The sequence below is a fragment of the Callionymus lyra genome, chromosome 5 (genome assembly GCF_982586985.1).
Source record: "Callionymus lyra chromosome 5, fCalLyr1.hap1.1, whole genome shotgun sequence".
Lineage (NCBI taxonomy): Eukaryota > Metazoa > Chordata > Actinopteri > Syngnathiformes > Callionymidae > Callionymus > Callionymus lyra.
In genome coordinates this window covers 18,992,096-19,009,535 of record NC_141822.1, presented here as the reverse complement: position 1 = coordinate 19,009,535, position 17,440 = coordinate 18,992,096, and the positions used below count along the sequence as shown (strand labels likewise).

At 38.8% G+C, this 17,440-nt stretch overlaps 1 protein-coding gene across 1 annotated transcript; it reads left to right on the top strand.

Annotated features, from left to right (window-relative positions):
• The first annotated feature begins 557 nt into the window (after nt 1-557).
• On the top strand, nt 558-16,088 carry atp2a2b (ATPase sarcoplasmic/endoplasmic reticulum Ca2+ transporting 2b). The gene is made up of 24 exons (XM_087791344.1): nt 558-1,116; nt 1,365-1,382; nt 1,459-1,541; nt 2,619-2,723; nt 3,066-3,204; nt 6,239-6,319; nt 6,897-6,982; nt 7,319-7,474; nt 7,645-7,786; nt 8,015-8,181; nt 9,179-9,267; nt 9,354-9,456; nt 9,538-9,669; nt 9,753-9,872; nt 10,079-10,297; nt 10,390-10,513; nt 10,597-10,808; nt 10,934-11,154; nt 11,245-11,447; nt 11,574-11,659; nt 11,755-11,888; nt 12,626-12,743; nt 12,813-14,458; nt 15,326-16,088. Exons 1-23 carry the CDS (start codon nt 999-1,001, stop codon nt 13,083-13,085), a joined length of 3,129 nt encoding a protein of 1,042 aa, XP_087647470.1. The 5' UTR covers nt 558-998; the 3' UTR covers nt 13,086-14,458; nt 15,326-16,088.
• Nucleotides 16,089-17,440: the final 1,352 nt, after the last annotated feature.

Here is a 17,440-nt window from a genome sequence, read left to right as displayed (position 1 = left end):
CCATCACAAAGTCATGATTAAATGGAACTCTGGAACTCCTGTTGTGTTATCAGTTTTTATCTTGATCTTTAAAGTATATACTTTATTGAATATTGTTTTGATTGTTTAAGCGCTTTGTGACCCTGGTCTGGAAAAGCGCTATACAAATAAAAACTACTTACTTACTTACCTACTTACACATTAAAATGGTAAGGATTAATTATTAATGAAAAATAATATCAAGTTATGTCTTAAGTTAATTTATAGTAACTATAACTAATCATTAATAAACCTTATCTAATCTACATCTACAAAAATGAAGTCATCTGAAAAAAAACAAATGAAACATAATTTACATTGTGATTATGTAATATGTACACATACTATATATATTTGTTATTATCTGAAGACTTATGGATAATTGTGCTAAGGTGCTAAATACAAATAGAAAAACTTATATATATGTATATGACGATGCAGCAAGGGAGTGGCTTTAATCAGCACTTCCGGTTTGTCCAGCCAATCACCGGATTCCACATGCGGACACCGAACACTGCATTCGACACACACGAGCGCCGCAGCGGAGAAACGCGACCGGAGCCGAACCTAACGCTGATGATTCCGCACACCAGTGCAGCTCGTCAGCCACATGTTTACATCACCTCCCTCGGATTAGATTCTGCGGGAATCTCACCTGTTTCGTTAAGCGACGGTGAAACGGATAAGACAGATATAACGGTGACGTTCGTTGGTTTTTCCTGTCGTTTTGAGAACGTTCGCTCGAGCGAGCACAGCCGGCGAAATCGAGCCAGGGAAGCTAGCATTAGCTTGTTAGCTCAGTGTTAGCAGCGGCTAATTCAAGTCCTTTACGAAGCACCTGCGCTTTATTATTATTAGTAGTATTTTTTATTTACAGCAACTGTTTTTTGTTCGCTTATCCTTGTTTTAGTTGAGTTGAGGGAAGTTCTAGATAGGAGTGGTGGTTGGGACCAACGGTCCCCTTACGTTGGCCGTTCACCATGGAGAACGCTCACACAAAGACGGTAGAAGAAGTTTACTGTTTCTTCAACGTGAACGAGAGCACGGGGCTGAGCTCCGAACAAGTGCGGAAACAACGCGAGCGATTCGGACCCAACGGTAAGATCTTTTTTTTTTCACGCAAGATCTTCCTCGAGGATCGTGAATGGCTGCCGGCTTGTAACGGGCGGCACATTGAACATAAAGGGAGAGAGAGTGTCGACGTCACAACGAGTGTCGAAATCCCGGAAAAGCATCTCTTATCTGTGTAGTAAAACATGACATTACAATTTCTTCCGTTAGGAAGGCGATGTATTAATTGATCTTAAATCTAATTCTTTTTTTTTTTCTTCCCTTACGGACTGAAGAGTTGCCAGCTGAGGAAGGTGAGTGCTTGACCTTTTCACCTGAACGTTATTACACATGAACACTTGGATCATGTATTACTGATTGTTTCAACAGGAAAATCCCTTTGGTCACTGGTGGTTGAACAGTTTGAAGATCTTCTAGTTAGAATCCTTCTACTTGCTGCCTGCATATCATTCGTAAGTACAATCAAATACTCATTTTGTAAATGATGATTCTTAGTAAATACAGGTTGTTCAAAGGTGTCTTAAGTTGGTGTTTATCATCACATGTTTAGGATTTACATGAACATGCATAAAAGTATTTCTATTTTTGTATCAATTTTGATTATGTATCTAACATTGCAACAACCGCCCCATTCTAAGAAGTTATTATTATATTCATACTTTTACCGTGCATTGTGTGGGAGCTAAAAGATGACACTGGTCAGAATACGCGTATCTTGTGATTTAATTGAAACAGAGTTGAGAAAATCTGGGTTTGGATGGATAAACTTCCGTTAATGGGGTTAATGATATTCTTTTTTCATTATTATATTGATGTTTTAAATTGTTATCTTGTATCGCCAAACAAATTCTGCTCCCTGCCTATTTTTTATTTGTAAATCCATGAAATCTACACTAAGAACCACTACAACAAGTTATTTTGGTTTTTTTTGTCTAAGATTAGCACTATGATAAGTCTCATGCATGATGATACAAGGATATCAAACGGCAAACATTACAAAAAAAAGAGAAATAAATATGCTTGTGCTCTGAATAGTAAATGTATGAAAGCCTCATACTCTGAAGACCTTATGGGTTTCGCAACAAGTGCTTGTTTTTTCTCTGTTTGTGGAACAGCACAGATGCAATTAATATAAACAAAGTCGCTTGCATATCATCTAAGCAGCACGGTTCAGGTACATTTCGTTCTGTGATTAACTAAAGTATTTTTCCGTCTCATAAATTTCAGCTGTAAGATACTTAAATGTGGGTTGCAAAGAGAATAACTCCTTTTATAGAAGCACCTGTCCATGTACTCCGCTTTTGAATGGGATAGCACTTTAAATAGCCTTTACCCTTTATGCTCCTGTTTGTTCCATACATGTGCATCAAACAAGAAATATCTGTTGAGTATTTTTCTTTATTAATTTCCTTGCAAGGCTATGATTTTTATTTTGTGTGTGTTAACCAGATTTAACATGTTTTTTTTTTTGTGGGTTGATTCTCAATGCCAGACATTGCTTACATTGTTGTTGTTTTTTTGGTTTTTAGGTTCTTGCCTGGTTTGAAGAAGGAGAAGAAACGATTACAGCCTTCGTGGAGCCATTTGTTATCCTCCTTATTCTAATAGCAAATGCCATTGTGGGAGTCTGGCAGGTAAATGCCCTTACAATTGATTTCACAAACTCCATGTCAATTATGGACTCTGAATCTGAACATGCATGCACAAGCATACACCAACAGAATTACAATGGAACTAATCCATCACATGCATCTTTAGAATAAAATGGGTTGGTGTGTGCTACTGCACATGACCATGACTGACTGTTGAGATGGAAGTACTTTTTTTTAACATAAAAATGCTTCTCACCAAATAAGGAAGTGTGCAGCTGTGACGTGTTTTTTTAGTTGCTTAATTGTCACTACATTATATCTATGTAATTGTAAATGTTTTAAATTTGATAATTTGCAGAGCTTTAAATTAAACTCTTTCAACAGGAACGAAATGCAGAAAATGCCATTGAAGCGCTGAAGGAGTATGAGCCAGAGATGGGCAAGGTGTATCGTCAGGACAGGAAGTCTGTTCAGAGAATTAAGGCCAGGGACATCGTGCCTGGAGACATTGTGGAAGTGGCTGGTAAGCAATGCCCATTCGTTACAGACATTGGATCTAAACTGTTTAAATGTCCTGCCCTGTCAAAATGTGAAATTCTTCATCTGCACATAAAGGGCCTAATGCTCTACATGCAATTCAATTATATTCAATTATGATTCCATGTCATACTGTATTATTATTTATTTTTCCTTGCACTTTATTTTTTTTTTCCAACTGCGCTGTTGTGAAAGTGTGTTTCCCCTCTGGGGATTAATAAAGCTATTCTATTCTATTCTAATATACCACTCTGGTACAGCCATTTTGCAAAAAATAATTTAATGGTCAACAAATCCCTGTAAAATGTATGTTTTCTTTACACCCTGATATAGTTTTCATTTTTTTGGGATATGTGTTATTTGTTAAATCGATGATTATACCAGGCTGAGAAATGGAAGGGGCAGAATGATTAAACATGAGTTTACATTGTTTGACAGTGTCTTCTAGTAAGCTGAAGTTGGTGTAGCACACATTTAATCACATGAACATGAAAATGTACTGGTTTGTAAATAAACATTTTAGTTATCATTTGGTAAGTCAGTCTCCCTACACCTCCTCCTATATTTATATCCGTGTACAGCCTCTTAGTCACTCCTATCCTCATATTAAAACGTAACTATTCTTTAGTTGCTAACCAATACTCTTGGAAGCTGTTTAACTTTGTTAGAAGCTGCATGAATTTACAATTTTGCGATGATTCAAGCCAGAGGAGATGGAGGTTTTTTTCTCTTCATCGTTCTAAATATGGACTGTGAATTTCACATTTGAGTTTGCCTAAGGCAATTCTGGTTATTGTATTCTATTGTTTATTTTGCCTCTGTCAGGTAAAAAGTGTACATAATATTATTGTAGTGGTTACTTTATAGGATTTCAGCAGATGTTTTCTTGAATACCAGACTTTTTTTTAGAAAATAAATTACATTAAATTGTTATGGTCTTTTAAAAAATATTTTTTAATAACCCATAATGCCTGTTTTGTTATACCTGTGAGGGGAGAAGTAGTTTTTGTTTATATCAATTTAAATATGATTGGATCAATATTTTTAAAATAAGTTAACAGGTTCCTTAGTTTGGATGGCCTGGCTTATATAAGTTCATGTCTTTCTTCATAGTGTTGGTGTGCAAGGGACGGTTTGTGTGATGGTCGATGACGCATTGTTACCATTCTACTGTGTAAACAGCGACACTTTGTTACTTTAAGCTCTTAGTCAGCTGGCTTTTACTTGACCATACCTTACTTTTATTGAGCATGAGAAGCACTTTGATGCCACTGCATCCCTAAGAACGGTCCTGCTTTCGGATAAGTACAGGATGTTGCATTTAAAAGCTTGTTTATATGGATTGATAAACAATGTTTTTCAAAAATCTGTTATCCTTCTGTTGGATTGGGAAGGGACGTCCAGATCAACTTAATGTAAATATCAACATAGTTGCATATAGATGTTGGTCGAATTGGCCTCTTTATTACTGCAATCTTTTAGTCCAATCCCTAGAGTCCTGCTTAAACAGATGGTGTTCCCAATGGCTCAAGCTAGGTCATTTGGTAGTGTCATTGACCGTGCAAGAAAATATACAACACCCAGGGGGACTCTTGTTTTTATCCGACCCCACAGGATGAGGAAGTGGGAGTTTTATTAGATGCTTGGATAAATGTTTGCTTGAGTATCTTTTGTGTTGGCTTAAAGATGAACCGTTCTTTCCATTTGAATTTTTCTGGATCTATTTGTTCCCCTCATTTGACTCACTACCTCTTAACTTTAGAAGAGTAACCACCCTTATAACCAAATGTGGATGTTATCTCATAGGAAAAGGCTTATGTTAAACCTTGAAGAATGAGCTCAACCTTGAAGTGAAAGTGGATTTATTATATCCAATATGTAAACGACAAGTGGGAGATAATGCTGCAGCGGACGTCCGTTTGTGTGAGTTGGTGAAGGTCTTCAGTAATTTATGAAGCAAAAAATAACGGTGCTGAGAAACTTGTCTTGTCTATTTAGACTTTAATGTTTGGTAATACTGTTTAGAGCAGATAAAACGTTTGTGTTGAACTTCTAAATAAATTGGTGTCAAGATTGGTAGTTTTCGATTACTGGACTAATCAGTTTTCTCTTCTGATAATAGCAAGTAATTGTTTGATGAATCACTTAATTTCAATTGTGCAACATCTGCTTTTGAGTAATGGACATGATGTTATCTGGTTTCCTAGTTCAGTTTCTATGACGTCCAAGAGGATTCTCCTCATAAACATGGCTTTTATCTCCCTCTCTCCCCCATGTCCAGCAGCACGTTTGTAGCACGTCAAAAATAGTTTTCCCATTTTTGGGTGTGTTTTTTTGCTCAATTTAAAATGCTCCAGTTCAAATGCTTGTGTAGACCCTCCTACTCCCACCCATGTGAATGATGTGAGTTTCTGAGACCCTATTTCATTAAAGGCTAATTTGGCACAGGATCACAACAACATATTGCTCTGCTTAAGTGTTTTATGTCATGATTTCTACTCTGATATTGTAAAGAACAATGAACATCTAGGACAGTATAACGCTCCTGAGTAGCCTGCTCGACAGCAGTAAACCCAGGAGCCAACCGTGTTTTGTGATGAATGAAGATTTTAAATCATTTAAATTTGGTTTAACAAGTGTTCATTTATTTTATATAATGTAGAACAGCTTTGAAATAAGGAAACCATGTTATCAAAAATGAAATGCTGTCATTAAAATTCCCTTTTAGCCGATATTTGGTTAAGGAATTAAAATGGTATTTTAGTCGTTTTGTATTTCCTTTATATATGGCTTCATTATTTGAAGTAAACCATCATCTTCACTGATTACAGAAGAGATGGTGGGTAATAACTGACCCTCTTCACTCTTGGAAGAGGAATTTTTTTGTGTATTTACTTTAATTTGGCTAGGATTTACTGCGGCCCCCTGTTTTGTGAGAAAAATGAAAAGTGGTCATTGTGTGTTTAAAGATAAAGTAAACATTATTTTTAACCCCAAGTGTTCATCCGTTTTGTTCGCAGTCGGTGATAAGGTACCGGCTGACATCAGACTGACTTCTATCAAATCTACTACACTAAGAGTCGACCAGTCGATTCTCACAGGTAACAAGATGGCTTTTATTCATGCATTTCTATTCTCATAACCCGATGGTGTGAAGAAAAACGGCATTAAATGGGTACTTTAAATGTATTAACTCTATTCAAAGGTGCACATCAAATGTTTTAATTTGTTAAATGATATGGCTGTACAAAACATAAATACATCACACATGAAAGAATGATGGAGCTCCCAGGTAAATGGAACTAATGTGGAACATTGCAGGATGAGTAATGCGTAAGGGACAAGGATTATGTGAATTAAGGAATTCAATCTCTTGTCTCGCCTGGTTGCCTTAATTGGAAGCAAGATTTCCAAAGATATTTTTAGTGTTTCAGATATTTCCACTCTTCCACCCATTCATGGCCACAGACGGAGCTTATCAAGTGCTCCCAGTCTTACTCCATCAGGATAGTAAAGCAGCACGGATCACAAACGCACACTGCTGCCGCTTCAAATGCTACTTGTCTGCTACTTCTTCACAAAGTGTTTTATACAACTGTGATCCCAGTGTCACAAAGGATTCTGTTTCAGATAAAGTGACCTTTGTTTCCGATGAATTACAGTTTGTTTAATTTGCAGGAGAGTCTGTGTCTGTCATCAAACACACTGACCCAGTCCCAGATCCACGTGCCGTAAACCAGGACAAGAAGAACATGCTTTTCTCAGTGAGTCTATGTTAGCTCCTTCAATTGTTTAATTTTGAAAATCTATTGTAACATGACTTGAATACTGTTGTGTTATTAAAGCATCTTTGTACATATACCAAGTTTAAACAGCTTCAGTTTGGTGTTGTTGAACGTTAATGTTTTTTATCTGACTTGAATCAAAGTAAAGGCTAGATAAGTTAAACTTGGAGTCTTTCAAGATAGAATGCTGAATTTCACATGAAGCAATGTTTCTTAGTCTTGATCATACTTGTCTTAAAAAGCTGTAGAACTAGTTTGGGCCCCTCTGAGTGCCACAATTTGAGGTGTCACGTCTCCTCCCTTTCTTTCTCGCAGGGCACCAACATCGCAGCAGGGAAAGCTGTTGGCGTCGTCATCGCCACAGCCGGCAGCACAGAGATCGGCAAAATTAGAGACGAGATGGCGTCAACGGAGCAGGAACGCACGCCACTGCAACAGAAGCTGGATGAATTTGGGCAACAATTATCCAAAGTAAATTAATTTTAATTTTTTTAAAGATTTCCCTCACTATGAAGCTGAAATTATGTTCTAAGACTAGAAGTTGATCAACAATGTTAAGGCCTCCCTTGTTGGATTATTAGTTTCATACCTTCAACCCCCGCATTAACAACTGTTTTTGTATTGCTCTTGTGTCCTTCAAGGTTATCACACTCATCTGCATTGCCGTGTGGCTCATCAACATCGGACATTTCAATGACCCGGTCCACGGAGGCTCCTGGATCCGTGGTGCTGTGTACTATTTTAAGATTGCTGTGGCTTTGGCAGTGGCTGCAATCCCAGAAGGTGAGGATGTCAGTTGATTAAATGATGATGTTGATTTGAATAATTTCCATTAAGAAAAAACATGGCCTCATTTACTGAGATTGCAGGGAATACTTGAATACATAAATACAGTATAGGGTATAATTCTAGTATTATACCATCATTGCAGATCAATTCAATGCCAGTATAATATTATTTGTATTCAAGTGAAGCTGTTCTTGCTCCTTATATTGTCTGTGTTTTCTCCAGGTCTTCCAGCCGTCATCACCACCTGTCTTGCTTTGGGAACCCGTCGCATGGCTAAAAAGAACGCCATCGTCCGCAGTTTACCATCCGTGGAGACCCTAGGGTGCACCTCTGTCATCTGCTCGGACAAGACTGGTACTCTGACCACAAATCAGATGTCTGTGTGCAGGGTGAGAGAAACGTTGCCTCATTTGATCAACTCTGGATTAGGTTTAAGAATATGAGAAAAAAAGAAACCTAGTTATTTGAACTTTTTAGAGTAGCATGCACTCAGTTCTTCTTAATACTCATCGTATTTTTAAAATCTACATTTAAAGATGCAGCTCAAGAGATGACATGTCACACATGCACTCATCTACACATTCACCCACAATATTAAAGTATATTTCATCTCATACTTCTATTAATTCATTTTACTTATCAAACATCTGGTAACACTTTATCAAGTCTGTATTTTAATCATCACCAGTTTCCTCAGGACATCAATCTCTTTCCTTTTTCTCAGTGGCATTCTGGTTCCCGCCCCATTTCTTTCCTCCTCATCTCATCTTGCTCCCTCTCTCGGTCAGACAGCAGGCTGATCAGTATGCAGTAGTCCGTCACTTGCATTAGTGTTGCATAACTGACCTTGTGTTGAGAGCTTCTTTTTGGGTTTTCTTGTCGTTTGCACGTCTTATCAGTCCAAATGATAGAATCAGCTTGATAAATATTAGCTTTAATAAACCATTTTGGTGCAAAAATTGTGTTAAACTAATCCCGAGTGCATGGTTTGCCATAACTGTTTATTAAGGTTTCATTAATCTTAAGTCCCTCTCATATTTATTAATACATTCTTATATTGTGTGCCTCAAATTATATATCACACAACGACATCTTGCAACCGTTTCTGTTGAATAAGAGAAGACTAAACCCTTCAGTAATATCCAAGGACATTGTATTAAACTGAAGCAATCTGCTGCCACCTGCCGTTGATAACTGATAGTGTTTGTTGTAGACTCGTTATCTAACACCTGAGATGCATGTTGATTAAATAATGATTAAAACGTTTGAAATGTTTGTAAATAATGGCTCAAATGGACAACAAAAGTGTTTTTTTGAAGTTTGCTTGCCCTTTAACACAGTAGTTGAATATTATAATGGTGTTACTAATTATTTTTTTGTTTCTAGATGTTTGTCATGGACAGAGCAGAAGGTGACAAATGTTCCTTGAAGGAATTCACAGTTACCGGCTCCACATATGCCCCAGAAGGAGAAGTGTGAGTGCAAAATGATGTTTGCTATCCTTGAATTACCACTCGTGAATTATTTAGAGGAGACGTGTTAAACAAATGTTATTTTCTAGGTACAATGACGGCAAACAAGCGAAATGTTCTCAATACGATGCCCTGGTGGAGCTGGCCTCCATCTGTGCTCTCTGCAATGACTCTTCCTTGGACTACAATGAGGTTGGATTCTGCCCTCTGTTTTGTTAATGGTTTATGTTGCTTTAATTTCAACACATTTGTCTCTTGGTTTTCCTTCCCCAGACGAAGGGTGTGTACGAGAAGGTTGGTGAGGCCACGGAGACGGCACTAACCTGTCTGGTGGAGAAGATGAATGTGTTCGATACGGACGTTTCTGGCCTCTCTAAGATCGAAAGAGCTAATGCTTGCAATTCTGTAAGTCACCTGAACGCCAATAAAATACATTCCCATTTACTGTTGCATCTCTAACCGCATGTATGTTGTTGTTGTGCGTCTAGGTGATCAAACAGCTGATGAAGAAAGAGTTTACTCTTGAGTTCTCCAGAGATAGGAAGTCTATGTCTGTGTACTGTACCCCGAATAAAGCTCGCTCCTCTTCTGGCAAGATGTTTGTCAAGGTAAGGTTTTACTTTGACTTGAAGTCTACATGTTTTTATTTACCATCAGAATTCGGTTTGACTGGGTTTTTTTGGAAAAATTAAAATTCTGTGCCATGCATAATATTCTCCCCTGTCACTCACTATTGTGTCACTCAAGAATTCTGCTGTATCTTTGAATATGTTAAAAATATCTGCATGAAAATGTTTTTATTTTTGTATTCCAGGGTGCCCCAGAGGGAGTGATCGACAGATGTACACATGTGCGTGTGGGAACCAACAAAGTGCCATTGACACCTAGCATCAAGGAAAAGCTGATGTCTGTCATCAGAGAGTATGGAACTGGCAGAGACACACTCCGCTGTCTTGCACTGGCCACCAGAGACTCGCCCATGAACAAAGCGGACATGGTGCTGGAGGACTCCACCCGCTTTGTTGAGTATGAGGTGAGGGTCCCTTGATTTCAGTTTCTGTAAAGGATCCTCCTGACTGGGCACCAGAAAAATAAACCATGATGCATCTCTCTTATCTAATCCAGACTGATCTGACATTCGTGGGCTGTGTGGGAATGCTGGACCCCCCGAGGGCAGAAGTGGCCGCCTCCATCAGACTGTGCCGTTTGGCCGGCATCAGGGTTATCATGATCACTGGAGACAACAAGGGTGAGTTGGCGGATGATGCACCGTCAGGTTTCACCAGGTGGAGCTTGTGGTTTTAAGATGTGTTCTGCTTCTCGTCTACTCAGGAACGGCCGTCGCAATCTGCAGACGTATCGGTATTTTTGGCGAGAACGACGACGTCTCCAGTATGGCTTACACCGGCCGAGAGTTCGATGATCTCTCTGCCAAGGATCAGAGAGAGGCTGTGATTAAAGCTCGATGCTTTGCTCGCGTTGAGCCGTCGCATAAATCCAAGATCGTTGAGTACCTGCAGTCCTATGACGAGATCACAGCGATGGTAAGAAGAAATATTCATTTAAGTTCATTTTTCCAGGCTCACTGGTTAAATTGTTTGTTTGCGCAATTATTTTAGTAAACCCTTGTATTTTCCCAATTACTAATTTGTATTTCACGATGTGTCAGACGGGTGACGGTGTGAACGACGCTCCAGCTCTGAAGAAGGCCGAGATCGGCATTGCCATGGGCTCAGGAACTGCCGTGGCGAAGACGGCGTCTGAAATGATTCTGGCCGACGACAACTTTTCCACTATTGTGGCAGCTGTTGAGGAAGGCCGAGCTATTTACAACAACATGAAACAGTTCATCAGATACCTCATCTCCTCCAATGTTGGAGAGGTCGTCTGGTACGCATGACCCTATTCTAACCAATTTATTTTTGCATCTTCACGATTGTTCTAACGCTAACGAAATGTGAACTTTTCTCTTCCATGCAGCATCTTTCTGACGGCTGCTCTTGGATTCCCTGAGGCTTTAATCCCTGTGCAGTTGCTTTGGGTCAATCTGGTGACTGACGGCCTGCCTGCCACCGCCTTAGGATTCAACCCAACTGACCTTGATATCATGAATAAGCCACCACGCAACGCCCGCGAGCCGCTCATCTCTGGATGGCTCTTCTTCAGATACCTGGCTATTGGATGTGAGAAAACATTGATACTTCATAAGAAATTAGTTTGAGGACAAAGAGAGCAACATGTCACCGCATTGAAAGCTTTTTTCTTGACACTCATATAAGGAACATGGATTAAGTCATTTTCTTCTCTAGGCTACGTCGGTGCTGCCACTGTCGGAGCGGCTGCATGGTGGTTCGTCGCTGCTGAAGATGGTCCAAGAGTCACATTTTATCAACTGGTGGGTACAATCCATGTTTTATGCTCAAATCACCTTTTTTTTATATTATTGGTCGTCCTAATGATGATTATGATGATCCGTCCATTTTTTTTCAGAGCCACTTCTTGCAGTGTGCTCCGGAGAATCCAGACTTCGAGGGTTTGGACTGTAAAGTGTTTGAGTCTCCGTACCCGATGACCATGGCTCTGTCTGTGCTGGTCACCATTGAGATGTGCAACGCCCTGAACAGGTGCGGTCACTGTGTACCTCCATAAATCAGAAAGAAGGTCTTGAAACTCACGGCATATTGATGTGAGCCCATAGAAGATGAAGATTGACCTTAACCTCTATCATGTGATCAATATTACTTATCCATTGTTTAGGGGTGAAATGGATTCTCATAATATTCAATATTACGATACCGCATTGATATTCATTAGCACTGTATCAGTATTTACAGACAGTGTATATATATACATATATATATATATATAAAATTTTGGGCTTTCAAATGCATTAAAAAAAAATCTTAATTCTATTATAAGAATCAGAACTTTTATTACCTGTGTTGTAAACACACAATATAAGCAATAGAAAAGTATGTTTAATTTGTGTGTTGAATAAAATAATTAGATTTTTTTTTTAAATGTACTACTAACTGATACTAATATTGGCAGTGTTTGTTAATGTTCGAGTTACAATTAAACTTCTAACCGCTAGTATGCAGCCGTCATTAGTTCCTTGCTTTACTAAAGGAGCAATGAAATCCTGCGGGATCCTGCCGATGACTGAGGACGAGAGGATACACTGCACTTTTAAAGCTAATGTATCTGTAATGATATATTTTTGTTAGAATTTTTACAACTTAGTCAAGAGTCATGCGGTCTGTAAATTCTGCAACACCAGAGTCAAGTACTTAAATAACATATTGTATCGTGTTACTGCTATTGTTTGTGTGTGGTTTCCTAACTTGAATGTGATTTCCAGTGTCTCTGAGAACCAGTCGCTGCTCCGTATGCCTCCTTGGGAGAATGTGTGGCTCCTGGGAGCCATCTGTCTCTCCATGTCTCTGCACTTCCTCATCCTCTACGTGGAGCCTCTCCCAGTAAGAAACCCACGAGCTCGACTGTGCACCCGACACCGAAGATACTCAAGCTGTCCTTCTCTTCCCTAGATCATCTTCCAGATCACTCCCTTGAATTTGACGCAGTGGCTGGTGGTCCTCAAGATCTCCCTCCCTGTCATTTTACTGGACGAGATGCTCAAGTTTGCAGCCAGGAACTACCTGGAGCCGGGTAAAGAGCAGGAGAAGTCTGCCAGCTGCACTGGCTGCCCGCTCTCTGCATGCATGGAGGGCATCTCGTGGCCCTTCGTGGCCTTCACCCTGCCCCTCGTCCTCTGGATCTACAGCACCGACACTAACATGGCCGACATGTTCTGGTCCTGACTGACTTGAGCACAACCTCCATATTTTCCCCCCCCATTACCCTCTCCCCACCTTCATCACCATCACAACCCTCCCCTTAGCCTCTCCCCACTCTGCCTTTCTGTGTGTGCGTAGCTAGTGTGTGTGAGTGATTGCGCCAGAACATCTCATCCCAGAGAAAACTTTCAACAGTTTGATTTGAGGAGTGACCAAATTAAGAACCTCGCTCACAGCTGTGAACTGTTTTTTTATTTTTATTATTTCAATCGTTGCCTTTTAGGCTGATCCTGTCCCATAATTTAAGGATGTAAAGTTTCCCTCAGTGATGACGAGATCCTGATGGTAGAATTTCACTGATCCGTGCCGAGATTGAACACTATTTTTATGTCGTTTTTTTTAAAGGTTTTTGTAAGTTGTTTAACCAGCGTGGCTTCGATTTATGGCCTTGATTTATTTCCTAACAGTTACCATCGTGTCTTGAGTACCAAGTCAGAGAGCAGGGATACATGTGGCAGACGAGGACCGGGGAGGTTCTACGGTGATGCGATTACATAGACAAGACGGAAAGGGTCCGAGATCGGCATGAAGTGTTTGTGTGGTATTTTTTCATTTCTAATTTAATATGCGTTTCCCCTCATGTTGAAATTTAAATTAACTCATGCTTATTTTTCTTTTTTTTTACCGCTTTAATTTGAAAAAGCCAGTTTTTCTGCAGCTACCTCAGTATGATAGAGATGTTCGCTCCCCCTCGCCTCTAGATGACGTAATATCTGAGGGGTGAACGTACCTGTTCATGCAGAAAACGGAACAAAATCCAATATCCTAACTTTCTTTTTTTTTATGTGATATTTCTTAACTTTATTTGTATTGAAACCAAAACCAACAAATGATTTAATAGCGTCTCAGTGTTTGATTTAAACTGTAGTTCTATATCAATCTACTCTAAATGGACTTTGATGCCAATAAACTCCCACAAATGTTGTTTTAATTTTTCATTTCAAGAGAAAACAAATACATGAATCGTTTAATTTAACGTGTTTTCTGTCTTTATTGACCTGGTCAAGTCTGTTTTTTCCATGTAATACTTGAATATATAATCATTTCAGACGCATGAATGCTTCGGTTCATCTGCAGGAGAGGCAGGGATCATCAGCATCACGATCCACATCTGTATATATTTGACTCCTACAGGCTTTAAAAACAAGTAGAAATGTAATTCAATGTTGGGTCAGTGGTCATACTGTCACCTTACTTGTAAGGAACTCCATCCCCCGTCGAAGAGCATGCTTTTGCAGTAGACACCCAAGTTTGTTCGCCCAGTGTGTGTTTGTGTTTCACTTGACAACTGTGTGCTTTTCCCCCTCAATGCCTTCCACTGGCTGCCTGTCACCGGAGTGAGTATCCATTTCTGATCAGTTTCAGAGTCAACTTGATCAAATTAACTTTTTCCACTTATAAGATAAGATAAGGGTTATAAGATGCCATTTAAAATAGTTTCCAAAATTGTAGGTCCCAGGTAAGTCTTATACCTGGTTACTAGCAAAATAGTTCATCATTGCATTATTATCCACCAAATATGATGTTTTTTTCCACCAAAAAAATTGTATTTATGTAAAGTTATGATATTAATTGAACAAAACTAGGTAAATGTGTTACTACATGTCAATATTTGATTTTCGTTTTGATGAATTCTTTATCAGTTATGGGATTAATGCCACAAGAGGTTTATTTTTTTTAGCATGGCTCAAATTGGTGGCGTCCTAGACTTTAGGATTTTGGAATGTTTTGAGTGTTTCCTTATTCAATTGAATGATGTCACAACGCGGGTCTATGTGAACCCTGGCCCTGAAAGATGAATCTACAAACTGAAATGTGAGAACCTTTATTTTCGAGCAAGCCAAGCAACTTTGGTAGCCATCCATGAACTTTGCCTTAAGCCAATAACCCCTAAAAATTTATAAAAATGTTGATATGTTTTGTCACAGGTTTTTGTGAAATGAGCTCCTAGTCATGCTCTCTCACATGCTTTTCTAGCTCAAATTGAAATTGTGTTTTCAACATTTTTAGATGAATTGATTAAGCAAAGTTGTAAAGAGAAAACAATACTTTTATAACTAATCTCTCTTGGCATATGCCCCAATTTTGAAATGTTGCCCCTTTTCTCTCCCTCCTGACGACTGCCCAAATCACACCAACGCTTTCTGTTCTAAATGAAAATCATCAGCTTTTGATCTAACGTACCATTGTCCTTCTCCTCCTAGGTTGGCTGTCATAAAAAAACAAACCCTCTGCTAGTCGGTGAGGCTGAAGACACCCCGTCACTCGACACATAAACACGCACACACACCCGACACCTCAAATCGAAGACCAGCAGTGTGTGAATCCTTGCACAAAGAAGACCCCACAGCAACACAATCACAAGTTACAGACACCTCAATACCTCTGTGTGCAAATGCTGTGATCACCACTATCCAAGTTGTGTGTGTGTGTGCGGAGGAGCTCCCTAATGTTTCTTCTTGCATGATCTTGTTTCCACCTTCCATGGTAGCTCCTAGAGAAGTGAAACACTCGGGTTCTGTGTACAAAAAACCATGCATGCTCTTCAGCTGTACTTAGGCTTTGCAGTTTTTATTTATAGATTCTAATGTATAAAGCAAATAACAAAGGGTTTAAGCTGGGTGTGTATATCGTGGACTTTTGGGGGGTGGGAGTCACTTTTTATTGAGTAATTTTGCACAATATTGGATGGAGGAATTACTCAACTACTGTGCTTAGAGAACCGGAGGCAAATCACCAATTCACAGGATAACGGATTATTTTCATGCAATACAAACAGTGTTCTCCTGTTTTTCTTATCGCCTTCCCGTCATCTTTCTTTACTGCTGTAAAACTGTGATTTAAAAGCGAGGGTTCCCCCTCATTTAAAACCTGAGAATATACTAGTCCTGTGTAATAAAGGCGATCATTATTTAAAAATGGTTGTACCTGCATTGGAGGTTCAGGTAAATAAAGAGTAATATTTGAGTTTGTTTTCGTTCCTTGGCTCTCATTTGATGTCCCCTTGTTCCAAAAAAAAACTAGTGACTGGCGGATGAAGCTTCATGGAACAGTTTCGTCATTTTCACAACCCACTAGATGTCTCTCTTTTCTCTCTATTTTTTAGTTCTTTGTGTACAATTTTATGAAATTCACATGTCATTTGCCACTTGCAGACCTCCAGCAAATATGACACTGTTTCATGAAGCACAGTCACTACAGAAAATGTGTAATATTGTAAGGATTTAACAGTGGTTTATTATACTTAAATCCTCACAATGCTAAATGGCCTAATGAACTCATGAGTTAGATTTTTTTTTTTCAAGTTGTGTAAACTGGAATCCAGTTCAGCAACTTTTTACTCATGTAGTTACATGAGCCTTGCTTGAACTTTGGTACAAGCATTGCTTGATACTGTCTGAACTAATGGCAATAATAGAACACGTTTACTTATTTGAAATAGTTAGTATATTTGGGGTTTAACTAACAATTGATTTGCTTGGTTTGATTTTGAGGCTCTGTTTAATAATAAATGTACAAGCATTGATCTTTCCTTAAGAGTAAATTAAAGATAATTGATAAAGGACAAATTACCAGAATATAATTAAAAATAAGCATTTAATTTTCTCTAAAATGGTCAATATCAAATAAATTACATTTTAAATGTCTTGCTTGGCTCAATACACTATTAATGGACCAAGTACTTGTGTTTCGTAAGATATCGAATTAAATGCTTGAAAAAATGTATCTATCTAGTCATTCTTAACGACTATATATATAAGGTACGAAATATAGAAAAGTAAACCAGTGGTTTGAATGGATTACAATTGAGTCGAAAAATCGGAAAGATTTTCTAGTTTCTCCAATTATGTAGTTTTTAGTTTGATGGCTCACAACATTATAGATGAAACTATCCTTTCGTGTATTTGTATTCCTTCAATAATTAATAGATAATAAGCGAGTCTGGCTGGTGAAGTCCACTCAGTGACCACTAGATGTCAGCGTTGAGTTAAACAAAGAAGCCAACTTGGCTGCAGCGGCACCTGTCTTAGAAGAAGATAAAACCCCGTTTTTAAATCACACCTGGACTAAATATTAACGAAAATAGCGACTCAAATAAATCCAAACAAACCTTCCTTCACCTACCACTGTGAGTATATTAAGATATATCGCGTATTTAAAGCTAGTAAAGCTATCGAACAAAGTGACAAGCTAACGGCTAAGTGACTTTTTTTTAAAAGAAGAAGACAGCGAGACTAAAACGTGATACATTTAAAAAAAAAAGAGGGGATAACGTGGATTTGTAGGTGAGGGGTGAACAACATCCTCGCTCTGTCTCT

Excerpts from the sequence above, each read along its gene's own strand:
- atp2a2b (XM_087791344.1), top strand. The coding sequence starts at position 999 with ATGGAGAACGCTCACACAAAGACGGTAGAAGAAGTTTACTGTTTCTTC. Across the intron at positions 9,268-9,353 it reads TATGCCCCAGAAGGAGAAGT|GTACAATGACGGCAAACAAG; the intron begins GTGAGTGCAAAA and ends GTTATTTTCTAG. Across the intron at positions 12,744-12,812 it reads TCTACGTGGAGCCTCTCCCA|ATCATCTTCCAGATCACTCC; the intron begins GTAAGAAACCCA and ends TCTCTTCCCTAG.